General features: G+C 42.1%; 1 protein-coding gene across 1 annotated transcript in view; it reads left to right on the top strand.

Moving 5' to 3' along the window:
- The window catches only part of LOC111963163 (CNK3/IPCEF1 fusion protein), a 37,931-nt gene that overhangs the window by 18,338 nt on the left and 3,680 nt on the right, over positions 1 to 15,913 (top strand). Inside the window, exons 12-16 of the mRNA XM_023986413.2 lie at positions 2,222 to 2,256; positions 3,691 to 3,733; positions 12,490 to 12,543; positions 13,081 to 13,120; positions 15,605 to 15,774. Of these exons, the coding sequence (XP_023842181.2) occupies positions 2,222 to 2,256; positions 3,691 to 3,733; positions 12,490 to 12,543; positions 13,081 to 13,120; positions 15,605 to 15,774 (342 nt within the window). The remainder of the gene's footprint in view (positions 1 to 2,221; positions 2,257 to 3,690; positions 3,734 to 12,489; positions 12,544 to 13,080; positions 13,121 to 15,604; positions 15,775 to 15,913) is intronic.

Genomic DNA, 15,913 nt, shown 5'->3' with positions numbered 1-15,913 from the left:
CATGAGTTAGTAGTTAACTCACTGTCTTCTGTTGCATCACTTCTAACCAATCCCAGTCCCCTACCAACCAATCCCATCTCAGCTGCACAATCAGATAAACATAGGAATACTCAGTGAGCTGGCTGCCACACCAGCACATGCATGCAAACTTGTATTTGGAGGTAGAGGTTTTACCAAGAGGAAATGTATGTCTATCTGTCTACAAATGGACAAGAGGAGTTATTCAGGTTTTTAGCACATTTCGGCCTTGTACCTTCACAGGAACAATTAAAAAAACAAAAKCATTTTGTAAGTTATATCACCTTGTTATCACTGAGATAGGCTACTCCCTGCAAAATTGTTACATTTTCACTTGCCAATGGTGTGTTTTTATATGAGAAAGAKAAAGGCTTTTCTTCAGGTTTTGCTGTACTTGTATTAGCTTTTAGCTGTTTATTTCATGTCATGACCTTGTTAGCATTGTTAAACTATACACTGCCAGTGGTTGCCTCTTTTAAAAGCTATGCATATAGGAACTCTTTTCTGTCCTTTGACAGATTGATGTTGCATTGGCGAGTGACAAAATACTGTTTCAACGTACCAGTGATTTATTTTCCCTGTGTTCAAAGCCATGCACTCTTCTCTGTGCAGTCCCATGTCCTGCCTTGTTCTGGAGGCTGRATAAACACTGCTCTGTGATTACCCTGCTCAAAGGATGCTCACAGCTGTTTGTCTACAATTAGCCTTGTGAACAAAGATGTGTAGGTTAAATATATTTCTGGAGTCACTGGCTAGTGTCTTCTGTTATCTTCACCGATAGCCTAGCYAGATACTATGGATAGCTTACAACAAGTGTTAAAACACGAGTTTAACTGACAGTATTATTAAATACCACGAGATGTCACAATGTTTAAAAAAACAATTTTTTATACAATTGTACCTTTTATACCTGCCTTTTGTAACATTTCGATAGTATATTATTAAAGGTGCAGTTGATTCCAGTTTTAATTTGTTTGTCTTTATTTTTTTTATTTTTTTACTGACGKATTAGATCAAATGTATTGTTATATTGGTACTTGTCCAAAACCTCTGAGTTAGTTAGAATTGTCACTTTCAGTGTCTGTATTCACCATAGAGGAGCACTTCAGGGGCATTAACCTATTCACGGACGCTGTCCTAATTTGCTTGACCTTTGAGAATGAACTCMACTTCTGTTTTCGAAGCATGTGGTGAAACTGGATAGCCAAGCTAAAGTTACATTCTCCCTCTGTCTCTGTGGCCATGCTTATCATACAACTGCATTTTTTTATAACTTAAATTAACATGTTCTAGTTAGGGAGAATTATGCATATGTCATATTGGACTGTCAAGATATCTTGCTTGGCATATGCGGTCTTTTAACCTCTGTATGCCTTCACCTACATCTGAATTGCACTCGGGACTCGCGTTGTTATTTTCTTTGTTACATTTTATCCCAAAAAAGCTGGCAGACCAATTGGATTTAGAAAATCATAACACTAGAGAAGAACAACATTGATTTTGGCACATTTCTAAATCAAAATAAAAGGAATGATTCATTAATCTCCCTGCCCCTCTGCCTCTTTCTGTTTCCCTGCATGATTTTACTGGTTGTCTGGGGGCCACCTGTTAATGATCTAATGTCTCTTCTTCCTAACCTTCTCTGAGCCCTGCCCTAGCCTGCCCAGCTATGATAACCTGCCGTCCTTACTAATCTGCATGTGCTGAGTGTCTGTGGTGGAACAGTATACCACCTGCTCTTTGCTGCTTCTCCCTGCTATATTTACTCGCGTCTAACAAAAGCCTTGCATGATGTTGATGTGAAAAGGGAAAGATGTATGTTGACAGATTTGCCCTCTTCTATTCACCATTTTCTTTGCAGGAGAATTGTTGGTGTGTTCAGTGACATGCTCCRTACTTTCTTTATATATGAGATAAGCTTTGGGCCAAATCAGCGATTGTGCCATYCACATAACACATTAAATCAACACTGATAGGAATTAGCTGCTTAAATGTTATGTCCTTAAAACATCAAGGATTTACTTGAATATCCAATTCTGGGGCTACTGTAGAGCAGCTATGGCCTCCATTGCCTTTCAATGATCTGAGCAAGACAGTCCAATGTGGTAACCAACCCACAAGCCTGAAGATCCAGGGAAAGTGACCAAGTTGGCCAGTGCTGGGTAATGTATGAGTTAATTCTCTGTGTCCGTCACTCACACAGGTGTCCGACTGGTGCTCCAGCAGTGGCTTCAACAGGTGGGTCACTCATCTGACTCATAGTCAACCATAACTCGCAACACAACCCATTCTCATTTACAACCCATTCTCACTTAGTTGCGCTGTACTGTAAGCATGTGATGTATGAAGTCTATAGGTCAAATGGGATATGCTGGAGGGGTATAGTTTAAATACGCATCATAGTTGGTGTCATCTCATTTATGGAGCCACCAATCAGTCAGGGAGTAGTGGCATGTTTTTAACCAGGGGGTTGGGTGGGAGGTCTGAACTGGATTTGAACAACTAGTGAAAGTATGTGGTAGAAAACTAACCTCCGTCTCAGAGGACCAGACAAGATGCACTACTGGGAGACATGCTAGACCACAGACAGACAGGACCTCAAATAGCGTTACAACCTCAAGCATGACATTCTTCAAATGAATAAGACCCAGAAGGAAAGAGTCAGATCCTTCTGTTTGGAAATAGAGGGCTCTGAATGAGGCTAGTTCCTAATTTGGGATTTTAAATCATTCAAGACATCTGATTCCCCTTATTGAAATCAAATTAACCTCACTTGGATGACGTCCTACAAGAGGAATCCAAAATGACGGGGTATGACAAATTATGATTTTCCATCTGCTCCAACCTACTGACTGTGACGATGGTGGAGGGAACAGTCACCCCCTTCTGTTTTGGTAGAGGTTCCATGGCCTTTCATTGAAATACATTCAAATACTTGATTATGGATATTCAATATGTTTAGGACACTCAAAAGTAGCTAGCTAATCCACTTGCGCACACACACATAGTGAATTCTTTTCCACAGCCAAAAAGCAGATGAAGGCACATCCACAGAAGTATTAACTAACTGACCAGTATGTCTCAGACATTTTAAACCAACCATACGAGACAGCAAATCCAGACTTTTACTGCTAACTCTGGAGGGAAAGATGAAGCAATTGACAGACAGGAAAAACAAGTGAAGACGACTAAATACCCTGAAATTTCAGGGCGAGGCCTGTAGCCTGCTGACGTAAATCTATGTATTTTGAGAATTGGCCGACAGCTATCTGCGTACCATACTGAAATGGCTGCCTGATATATCACCACTGTCCCGACACAGACAGAAAAGAACTGCCCTATTACATGCCACAAGATCCATTTTATTGCAGCAAATTATATATGAAAGTTAACTGAAATGGAACCAAGATGATGAGTGCCTATGTATGAGCCAAGGATGCACTAAGTATGTGTTATAGATTTTTTACTTCCTGTATTTGTCATCCCCAAACCTAAATGGTACAGTAAGTGCCTCTGTGGTATGTTGAGGTTGATGCAGAGGGTAGAATGAGTGGTTTTATCTAGTCAATGTTACCCTTTTGCCCACTGACTAATTTTGTCATTGGTCTAGACTAGATTAAACACTAGATGCTTTGTTTCCTAATCTTGCCTCATTCTCTCCTCTCTCCTCAGATACAGCCAACCTCATATTCGAACCTGGTCCTTCTCTCAAGCGGTAAGGACATAATCTGTTTTGTGTCCATAAACTCCACTCCACTGGTTCAGAGTGGCTCCTCTGGCTCCGTGTCTCCATCCTCACTTCCCAATCCCCCATGATCCTGTTCATCTACACACACTCAGTGGTGATGAGAAGCCATAAGTACACTTGGATGAATGAAACACACAGACTTAGCATTGCTTACACAATTCAATGAACAATGAMAAGATATGGCAAAATTATAAATCTCTATCAATTAAAGGGTCGRTTTTGAGGTCCAGTGGTTTGGAGAAGAGATTACTGAGGTGTTTGCACCATGTGTCCCTCCCTTTAACCGCAGTTGAGAGAGAGATCATCTATCTCCTCCTGCTATGTGAGGAATGTCTCTGGCGTCTGAGACAATCCCATTATATCACACAGATAAGACATTGAACAAGAGGCGTGGTACATATACTCAAACACTGACACAAAACTATTCTCCATATTCTTTATGGTCTTCTTCATCACAATCTTGAGCCATTTCATTTCCAGTCAATATCAGWTAATAGCTAACCATGAAAGTGGCCATTCTGAAGGCTATTATCAGCAGCTGGACATAACCCACTGTTACGCCTCAAAAAGGAGCTATAGTGGAAATTGATCTGCCCCTTATTGGCTATGACCGATGTGGGCATCGGATTACCTGGCTGGGGGATATCGGAACATTCAGCGGCCTAGCCTCTGGGAATCACTTTCCCACCTCCTCTCCTCCTGTCATATCCCAGAGAGCCATGTTAATGCCAGTCCCTCAGTCACACTTAGCAGGCATACACATCCAGTGGGGTCAGATATGTGGCCACAGAGCAGCTAGTGACAAAGGAACAAATCACTACTCCACAGGTTCATGATCTCTGAGACTTATTGTGCACAAACAAGAAAACCTTGATGTAAAAGTCAAGCCTTTGTCAAGGCCCAGGGAGAGCGAGAAATAGGTGCTATAGACATACATTTTTTTTAATTTTTATTCCTCTGTGAATAATTTCAGAAGGAGTGTGGAATCATGTACAGTGTTGTGAAAAAGTATTTGCCCCCTTTCTAATGTTCTATAAATTGCTGAACATTTTCCTACTGAATGTTATCAGATCTTCAACCAAAACCTAATATTAGATAAAGGGAACCTGCGTGAACAAATAACACAACAATTACATCCTTATTTCAGAAATAACGTTATGCAACACCCAATGCCAGTGTGAAAAAGTAATTTCCCCCTTATATTCAATAACTGGTTGTGCCACCTTTAGCCTGCAATGACTCCAACCAAACGCTTCCTTTAGTTGTTGATCAGTCTCTCACGTCACTGTGGAGGAATTTTAGCCCACTATTGCATGCAGAACTGCTTTAACTCAGCAACATTTGTGGGTTTTCAAGCATGAACTGCTTGTTCCTGCCACAACATCTCAATTGGAATTAGGTGTGGACTTTCAAATCAAATCAAATTTATTTATATAGCCCTTCTTACATCAGCTGATATCTCAAAGTGCTGTACAGAAACCCAGCCTAAAACCCCAAACAGCAAGCAATGCAGGTGTCGAAGCACGGTGGCTAGGAAAAACTCCCTAGAAAGGCCAAAACCTAGGAAGAAACCTAGAGAGGAACCAGGCTATGAGGGGTGGCCAGTCCTCTTCTGGCTGTGCCGGGTGGAGATTATAACAGAACATGGCCAAGATGTTCAAATGTTCATAAATGACCAGCATGGTCAAATAATAATAATCACAGTAGTTGTCGAGGGTGCAACAAGTCAGAACCTCAGGAGTAAATGTCAGTTGGCTTTTCATAGCCGATCATTGAGAGTATCTCTACCGCTCCTGCTGTCTCTAGAGAGTTGAAAACAGCAGGTCTGGGACACGTCCGGTGAACAGGTCAGGGTTCCATAGCCGCAGGCAGAACAGTTGAAACTGGAGCAGCAGCACGGCCAGGTGGACTGGGGACAGCAAGGAGTCATCATGCCAGGTAGTCCTGAAGCATGGTCCTAGGGCTCAGGTCCTCCGAGAGAGAGAAAGAAAGAGAGAATTAGAGAGAGCATACTTAAATTCACACAGGACACCGGATAAGACAGGAGAAGTACTCCAGATATAACAGACTGACCCTAGCCCCCGATACATAAACTACTGCAGCATAAATACTGGAGGCTGAGACAGGAGGGGTCAGGAGACACTGTGGCCCTATCCGATGATACCCCCGGACAGGGCCAAACAGGCAGGATATAACCCCACCCACTTTGCCAAAGCACAGCCCCCACACCACTAGAGGGATATCTTCAACCACAAGGCCGAGTATAGCCCACAAAGATCTCCGCCACGGCACAACCCAAGGGGGGGGCGCCAACCCAAACAGGAAGATCACGTCAGCGACTCAACCCACTCAAGTGACGCACCCCTCCTAGGGACGGCATGGAAGAGCACCAGTAAGCCAGTGACTCAGCCCCTGTAATAGGGTTAGAGGCAGAGAATCCCAGTGGAGAGAGGGGAACCGGCCAGGCAGAGACAGCAAGGGCGGTTCGTTGCTCCAGAGCCTTTCCGTTCACCTTCACACTCCTGTGCCAGACTACACTCAATCATATGACCTACTGAAGAGATGAGTCTTCAGTAAAGACTTAAAGGTTGAGACCGAGTCTGCGTCTCTCACATGGGTAGGCAGACCATTCCATAAAAATGGAGCTCTATAGAGAAAGCCCTGCCTCCAGCTGTTTGCTTAGAAATTCTAGGGACAATTAGGAGGCCTGCGTCTTGTGACCGTAGCGTACGTGTAGGTATGTACGGCAGGACCAAATCGGAAATATAGGTAGGAGTAAGCCCATGTAATACTTTGTAGGTTAGCAGTAAAACCTTGAAATCAGCCCTTGCCTTAACAGGAAGCCAGTGTAGGGAGGCTAGCACTGGAGTAATATGATCCATTTTGGGGGTTCTAGTCAGGATTCTAGCAGCCGTATTTAGCACTAACTGAAGTTTATTTGGTGCTTTATCCGGGTAGCCGGAAAGTAGAGCATTGCAGTAGTCTAACCTAGACGTACAAAAGCATGGATTAATTTTTCTGAATCATTTTTGGACAGAAAGTTTCTGATTTTTGCAATGTTACGTAGATGGAAAAAAGCTGTCCTTGAAACAGTCTTGATATGTTCGTCAAAAGAGAGATCAGGGTCCAGAGTAACGCCAAGGTCCTTCACAGTTTTATTTGAGACGARTGTACAACCATCAAGATTAATTGTCAGATTCAACAGAAGATCTCTTTGTTTCTTGGGACCTAGAACAAGCATCTCTGTTTTGTCCGAGTTTAAAAGTAGAAKGTTTGCAGCCATCCACTTCCTTATGTCTGAAACACAGGCTTCTAGCGAGGGCAATTTTGGGGCTTCACCATGTTTCATTGAAATGTACAGCTGTGTGTCATCCGCATAGCAGTGAAAGTTAACATTATGTTTTCGAATGACATCCCCAAGAGGTAAAATATATAGTGAAAACAATAGTGGTCCTAAAACGGACTATACCATTTCAAATTTGTTTATTTTTAACCATTTTCATGTAGACTTGATTGTGTGTTTTGGATCATTGTCTAGCTGCATGACAGAGGAAATARAGAAAATCAGAAAGGGAGCAAATACTTTTTCACGGGACTGTACAGTATGTAGGTGAGAGTGAGAATATTCATTGCTCAGCGAATTATGGACCACTGCAGTACTCAGAGTTAAAGGTCCAATGCAGCTGTTTTTATCTCGATATCAAATAATTTCTGGGTAACAGAAATGATTGTTTTCAATTAAAATGGTCAAAAAGAAACAAAAATTGCTTCTTAGCAAAGAACAAATTCTCAAGCAAGAATGTTGCTAGGACTGTCTGGGAGGGGTCTGAGTGAGGAGGGGAAAACTGAAAACTAGCTGTTATTGCTGGGATGGAGTTTTGGTCACCAGGCAGGCCAAAACTCCATCTCACCAAAGCAGGCTGAAATTTCATGTGGTCTTTCCATCCCACCAAAACAGACTGCACTGGACCTCACGTTTTTGACTGCACTGGACCTTTAAATCAATTTGTCAACTGTGTTCGCTGCGGGGGTTGAGCCACAGTGTGAGGCAACTATGCAATTACCATAAACAGGGTCTTACAGCGCATTGGGGCCTTTGCCAATCTCCTGTAGTCGCAGCACACTGAGCAGTGTAAAGAACCTGATACCAGCTCTACGGCCCGGGGCCCTGGCCCAGCGTGAGAGACCCCGAGTAAAGAATGGCCACTGTGTCTGCCAGTGAAACCCCCTCGCTCCACTTGCTCTGGAGCAGGGCTTGGGGGATATTAGTTAAGTGCTGTGACAATTCTCAGCATGGAACATGATGGGAGATTTAGTCCACAATGGTGTGACGAATCCACATTCCCAGGAAGTCTATTGGGCTCTGACATGAGTGGTGGAGGGCTTACCTTATTTCCCCCACTGTGCCTTTTCATGTACCAAAACAATACTTTGTGCTAAATCATTCTAATGTGACATGCTTAGACTTTTGTTCTAGAATGAATGAGAACAATAGGAACAGAATTGAGTTTAAATCTTTAAATACAATTTTTCTATCCATTTCAAAAGCCATGGRCCAGATGATTGTAACTTGGTGATGACAATGGTGTTACTTGATATGGATGAGAGGGGGGATGTGAAAAATGTAGAGAGAATGATAGAGAGACAGGAGGAGAGAGGGTAGAGGGAGAGCGAGAGAGAAGAGAATGTCCCTATAGTTTGCCTGTCACTGTATGGGCACAGTGGGGCATGTCAGGACTCAGGAGCCCCATGAGGGTTGAGGTCCGGGGGGAGACAGAGAGAGCTGTCCTCTCCAGGTCCAGGAATGTGTCTGGTTTACCACTAGTGTTCTATCACAGGGAGAACCCACCACATCCGATCCTCTGAGCAGATAGCAGCTACCATCCACAAACATTACAGCCACTGTCAGAGCCCTAGACAAATGTTATGGCTACAGTTTCTGCTCCCCACAGGGAGAAAAGAGTGTTGATAGCCATGCTGCAGGCTTCTTTAGTTTCCTCTCATATTGCCTCCCAGAAAACCATAAGTGGACCGTGATGTGACACACTTTTCTTTCCTTTTTCCTAAGGCACCTCCGTAATGGTATATTTTGTGAAATTCACTCAATGATGATGGTTTTACCAGTCTGTAATACCAGCATGATTTAATTGTTTAAACAGATTGTGGATATATACACTATATATACAAAAGTATCTGGACACCCCATCAAATTAGTGGATTCGGCTATTTCAGCCACACCMATTACATACAGGTGTATAACATTGAGCACACCGCCATGCAATCTCCATAGACAAACATTGGCAGTATAATGGCCTTACTGAAGAGCTCAGTGACTTTTGATGTGGCAACGTCACAGGATGTCACCTTTCCAACAAGTCAGTTCTTCAAYTTTCTGCTCTGCTAGAGCTGSCCCAGTCAACTGTAAGTGCTGTTATTGTCAGTGGTGGAAAAGATACCTTAATCGAAAATGACTCAAGTAAAAGTGAAAGTCACCCAGAAAAATACTACTTGAGTAAAAGTCAAAGTATTTGTTTTTAAATATACTTAAGTGTCAAAAGTAAATGGAATTGCTAAAATGTACTTAAGTATCAAAAGTAAAAGCATAAGCCATTTAACATTCCTTAAATTAAGCAAACCAGATGGCACCATTGTCTTTTTTTATTTTTATTGACAGATAGCCAGGGGCACACTCCAACACTCAGACATAATTTACAAACAAAGCATTTGTCTTTAGTGAGTCCACCAGATCAGAGGCAGTAGGGATGACCAGGAATGTTCTCTTGATYAGTATGTGAATTGGACAATTTTCCTGTCAAAATGTAAKGAGTACTTTTGGGTGTCAGGGAAAATGTATGGAGTAAAAAGTACATTATTTTATTTAGGAATGTTGTGAAGTAAARGTAAAAGTTGACAAAAATATAAACAGTAAAGTACAGATACCCCCAAAAACTACTTAAGTAGTACTTTAAAGTATTTTTACTGAAGTACTTTACACCACTGATTATTGTAAAGTGGAAACATCTAGGAGAAACAATGACTCAGCCGCAAAGTGGTAGACCACACAAGCTCACAGAATGGGACCGCTGAAGGTCGTAGCGCATTAAAATCATCTGTCCTCTTCATGGTTCGGGCTAGGCCCCTTACTTCCAGTGAAGGGAAATCTTAACACTACAGCATACAATTACATTCTAGACGATTCTGTGCTTCCAACTTTGTAGCAACAGTTTGGGGAAGGCACTTTTCTGTTTCAGCATGACAATGCCTCTGTGCACAAAGCAAGGTCCATACAGAAATGGTTTGTCGTGATTGGTGTGGAAGAACTTGACTGGCCTGCACAGAGCCCTGACCTCAACGCCATGGAACACCTTTGGGATGAATTGGAATGCCGACTGCAAGCCAGGCCTAATCGCCCAACATCAGTGCCCAACCTCACAAATGCTCTTGTGGCTGAATGGGAGCAAGTCCCAGCAACATCTAGTGGAATGTCTTCCAAGAAGAGTGGAGGCTGTTATAGCAACAAAGGGGGGGCCAACTCCATATTTATTTATTTATTATTTATTTACCATTATTTTACCAGGTAAGTTGACTGAGAACACGTTCTCATTTGCAGCAACGACCTGGGGAATAGTTACAGGGGAGAGGAGGGGGATGAATGAGCCAATTGTAAACCTGTCTCTTATACACATCTAGATGTGTATAAGAGACAGCCCCTACTCTTACAATAAGTGCCATGGGATCTTTAATGACCTCAGAGAGTCAGGACACCCGTTTAACGTCCCATCCGAAAGACGGCACCCTACACAGAGCAGTGTCCCCAATCACTGCCCTGGGGCATTGGGATCTTTGTTTAGACCAGAGGAAAGAGTGCCTCCTACTGGCCCTCCAACACCACTTCCAGCAGCACCTGGTCTCCCATCCAGGGACTGACCAGGACCAACCCTGCTTAGCTTCAGAAGCAAGCCAGCAGTGGTATGCAGGGTGGTATGCAGCTTCCTCTATTAATGCCATGATTTTGGAATGAGATGTTCAACTAGCAGGTGTCTACATACATGTAGTGTATATAGTCAACAGCAAGAGTCTGTGACAATTCAACGAATGTCATGTCAACAGGTTTGATGAACAAGTGTAACCTACAATCTAATTTCCATATTTGATGCGCTAGAGTGACATCTAGTGGTTCTTGGGTTACGGTGCATATTTTAACTCGGCGGACAAATTCAGACTCACTGCTACTATTATTGCAAGCTAATGTTCACCAAAGTTTTAGCGGGGTTTCGCCGTTGTAAACGCAAGCTTTCCTTCAACAGAGACGTTATCCGCACTAAAATACGTATTTTCATATATAAGTTGCAGGTATGTTTCAGGGTGATTTTTGAGGGCTAGACTATCACTTTAATGTTTGAAGACAAACTGTGTTTTTCGTTTACCTATACGTTTTTTTAACTAACACAAACACAGGGCTTGAGGCAATCAATTTTACCTGTCAATCCATCAATGATGGAGACACATTTTGAGTAAACGGTTATAGGCCTACATGACTTAACTGAACCCCGTTCAATCCAGCTAGTGTTTTAAAATAATTTTGTTTTTGTGATATCTGATTCTTGTTTAGTTCCAACCATGGCAATTATTTGGTGCGGATGCATTTGATTCCTGAACTCTTGATCTGTCTGATGTGGTATTATGCTTCAATCAGTTCTCACAGTTCTTGATGCTCTGTTAAACTGGTTCTATTATTTATGTCATCTGATAACAGGTGCAGTTAGTTCATCTGCTTCGCTGTGGTTAGTTCATACTGCTGCGGTTGTGGTTATAGTGTGATGAAGCATCACTAGGCTCACAGTCATCAGCTGGCTAACAAAACATGTTGCTGACTGAGATGCAAGTGTGTTGAGCAAGACAGACAGAGAAGTGTAGCCTAGATATGTTTCTCGCCTTTAGTATGTGTCATTTGGTGAAGACCAGCCTTATGAAGCTGACTTAAGTGGATATACTCTTTTGAAAGCAACAGGTACTGATTTATCAGGGATTCATCTTGACTTAATGAATATGTATATTGTTCTTTCATTGCAGCATTTTGGAACTGTATGGTAGGAATGTGTATTTTGAGCTACCAGTTCTTTAAAAAATCTAGTGTTAAATTGGAGACATTTTCTTTGTCCATCCATGGACTATGGCTACATCATGACCATGGACCTGGAAAGAGATTAACCTTAGTTTGCATGTTTTTATCAGCTGACGTGACCTACATTTTGGTTTGTGTGGCTCCAGGGTCTGAGGGTCCTTCCATCAAACTCTTCAATGTTCTCTGTGAGGAACGCAGTCCCCCTGAGGAAGTATTCTAGGAGGAAGTTTGTCAATAATGCCAATGTGAAGGAAACTGTTTCTCAATGTCAGTGACAATGTCAGTTTGGTTTGAAGACATTATGGGTCATAGTCTGTTATAAAAAGGGCTGACTACAATCTTGTGCAAGTTCACTTATGAAGACTAAATGCAATGTACAAGGGTCATGCTATAAATGGACACCAACTCATCCATGATGCGAAGCAGTTCTCCCTTTTCTCTAAATCAGGAGAGATGTCAAAGTGGACCCTTTGACATTTGGAGTATTGTACTCAGTCTATTAATTTAACATGGGGGTAAATAATGTTTTGAATTTAAAGGTCTGTCGATAAACTGAAAAGGTATATCTCTCTCTCTCCCTCTCCCTGCCTGCCTGCAGGCTGCCTTCCCTATATCTCTGGCTCCCTCCATGTCAGGTGATGACTACAACCCTGTAAGTACTGGAGATTATCTATAGGTCTCTTATGTTATTAAGTTTTTTTATTTTTAAATGGGCATTTTTTTTTCCTGAGGCAGGCAGTAGTCACAAATTGCGTCTGCAATTCCTTTCTCATACAGCTTCCTCTGAGATCTCACAAGATATAGTAGAGCGGAGATTCAGCAACTCTTGGAGGACAATGGAATTAAATAAAACGCTTATTTATTGTTAAAAAATGTACTGTGTGTGTATATATACATACATACATACATATATATATTTTTTAAAGTTGGCAAACCACTGTTATATTTGATTGCTTGTGACTACTGCAGAGAGAGAGTGAGCGAGAGAGAGAGAGAGAGAGAGAGAAAGAGAGAGAGAGAGAGACACGAGTGACACTGGTGGTGTGAAACAGGATGTTTCAAAGACTATAGCTGAGGTAGGGTGAGGGACTGTCTGATCGAGATCGAGCTACACTGTCTGGGGAAGCTTCAATCACCCATCTCGTGAACTAGGGACTATCTGACCTCTCACTACCTTCTGTTCTATCAGGTTTCCCTGAGACAGAAACCCAAGAGGAAGACTCAAGGAGGTAAGTTGGTGTCCAGGCCTGATTCTGCTGCTTGCCTGCTTGCTGTCTGTGCCCTCAACTGTAATTTGGCCCCACTGATTTGGGCGTGTGTGAAGTGTCAGGACGATTAGAGTGTCTGTGTGGAGGGTTGTGTTGATAATGCTGTAGACCTTTATACTCYTATACAGGTTGAAAATGGCAGATTTGGGAACTGATAAACGTCTAAATTGGAATGCAGTGGTTTACAGTAACATGCTATAAATGACGTCAGAGCTCAGGCTCTGTGATTGGGTTTTGACTGACAGCTGTTCTGAACTTAGTCCCCCTCCCTCCTGTTAATTGGGCAACTTTTCCAAATGTTTTGTTGTCTAAGGGAAATGCTGTAAATTWAAGAGGACTCGATCTATTTTAAAAGATCAGACGTTGAGGATTGTAATGAATACTGCTTTGAGTCCAAATGTACAATTCACATTTCCATATCATAAAACCCATGTCATATACAGTCTCACCGTTTATGATCCCCATGATTGGTGTACAGTTGGCGTCATACCCTGGGTTGTTCTGAACAGAATGAGCCTGTTTGTCTATTGTGAAGAAAATTTGCTGCGGAAAAAGCACCTGAATGCACTCGACTCCTTTCTATGCGCACCAAAATGATGATCTGTTTCTGTGAATTGCCTTGTGAAAGCCTAACACTGTAAGATCATATTTTATAACTTAGCTAGTCATGTTGGCAATAGAACAGGCTTTCAAATGATGCACACCTGACCCAGATTGCAGTTTATAATGGGACGTTTTTGGATTGCTTAAACAACAACAGTAATTGTGTGGTTGCAGGGCTGTGTTCAAAACAACTACAAGTGTGCTCGCTCTAGTTCCTCAACGGCACAGCTAGGAGAGCAAAAGAAATCTACTTTTGGTTGTAGACTCTTCTTTGAGTCATAAAAAGAGCATTGAAATGACTTAGGAACTGTGCACACTTTGGAGAGGTGTGTGACCACTTGGAGACACCAGTTAGTCCTCTCAACCCCATGTAATTTTTGGGGTTTATGTTGCACCTACCCCACATTTTACAGGAATATTCTTATGTTACTGAATGTGTCTAGAGTATTTTCTGATGTAGTTATCAACAAATGCGCRGGAACTGTTGAACTGTTGTGTCCTGAACTGTAATCTAATGATATTCCCATTATCTCCAAACTATTTTCTTGCAATTGCTACCATGCTTTTTATATTTCTTCTGTAAGAAACATTTCAATTTAGCCCTATCTATAAAGYCCAATTCCCACTAGTGTAAAGGGTTAAGACAAGGCTCAGCAAGAGATTCCAATATTATTAGCCTGTTTATGGGCAGTTACTGTATGCTGAGCAGTCTGTGCTTCATTGTGTGTGATAAACAGGTAACTGCCAAAATAATGGATACACTGAGGGATACAAAGTATATTGAAAACAGGTGCTTCCACACGTGCAGTTCTTGACTTAAGGAAAGCAATTAACATCCCATCATGCTTAGGGCCATGTATAAAAATGCTGGGCAGGTGATTATTTTACCCCGCAAWTTWTWWWTWTTTTTATTGTCACATACACCAGATAGGTGCAGTGAAATGCATTGTTTTACAGGGTCAGTCATACTAGTACGGCACCCCTGGAGCAAATTATGGTTAAGTGCCTTGCTCAAGGGCACGTCGAACAGATTTTTCAACTTGTCGGCTCGGGTATTCGACCCAATGCTCTAACCTGCCATAGCTACCATGGCCATACCCATACCCCCATAGGATGACAATGCCCCATCCACAAGGCACGAGTGGTCACTGAATGGTTTGATGAGCATACATTTTATTTTAACCATATGCCATGGCCGTCTCAGTCATCAGATCTCAACCCAATTGAACACTTATGAGAGATTCTGGAACGGCACCTGAGACCGCATTTTCTAACCACCATCAACAAAACACCAAATGATGTAATTTCTGTGGAAGAATGGTGTTGCATCCCTCCAATAGAGTTCCAGACACTTGTAGAATCTATGCCAAGGTGCATTGAAGCTGTTCTGGCTCYTGGTGGCCCAACACCCTARTAAGACACTTTATGTTAGTGTTTCCTTRATTTWGGCATTTACCTGTATATCCTTTGGAATACTTCTTTGACAATTATTTGTCTGACCACCATCTGATACAGGTATGCTTAAAGAGATTCTGAATCTGCTGTACTTGGAAACTAGCTTAAAATCTGAATCAGCAGGTGAACCATAAATCTGTTGAACAAATCTGTTGCGTAGAATGTTCAATTTGGAGTCATTGGACTATTTGAATTATATTGTATCCCTCTGTAAATCATGGCATTGTAATATTGTTTGTACCTTGCTGAACTTGCTAAAGAGGATTTATTTAACCAATCATAGTGTCATATCAAAATGTCTGCATAGCAATAAAGGTYTATTAGAGGGTATATTGTTGCTCTGCAACCACGGTGCATGAATTCAGGAACGATCTCCTCTYTGTTCAGGCAATGTGGCAATGAGCAGACGGAGGGTCTCGGTTAAAGAGCTGGGGAAGCCGGACTACCAGGGCTGGCTCTACAGGAAGAAAGAAGGGAAGGCCTTACTGGGTTTCAAATGGAAAAAGTACTGGTTTGTGCTGAAGAAGACTTCCCTGTACTGGTACACTACTCAACTGGTGAGTAACARTCATAACTTAACCCTCTATGCTGAGTCATCGTATCATTTCCACAGCTGCTTGCTGCCTCTGCTACCTTTGCTACGTCACTGCTGMAAATTAGTCCGTCTGAGTCTGACATGGTGTTTCCTGTAGCTGG

Source organism: Salvelinus sp. IW2-2015, linkage group LG4q.2 (genome assembly GCF_002910315.2).
Source record: "Salvelinus sp. IW2-2015 linkage group LG4q.2, ASM291031v2, whole genome shotgun sequence".
Taxonomy (NCBI): domain Eukaryota; kingdom Metazoa; phylum Chordata; class Actinopteri; order Salmoniformes; family Salmonidae; genus Salvelinus; species Salvelinus sp. IW2-2015.
This window is presented reverse-complemented; position numbering and strand designations above follow the sequence as displayed.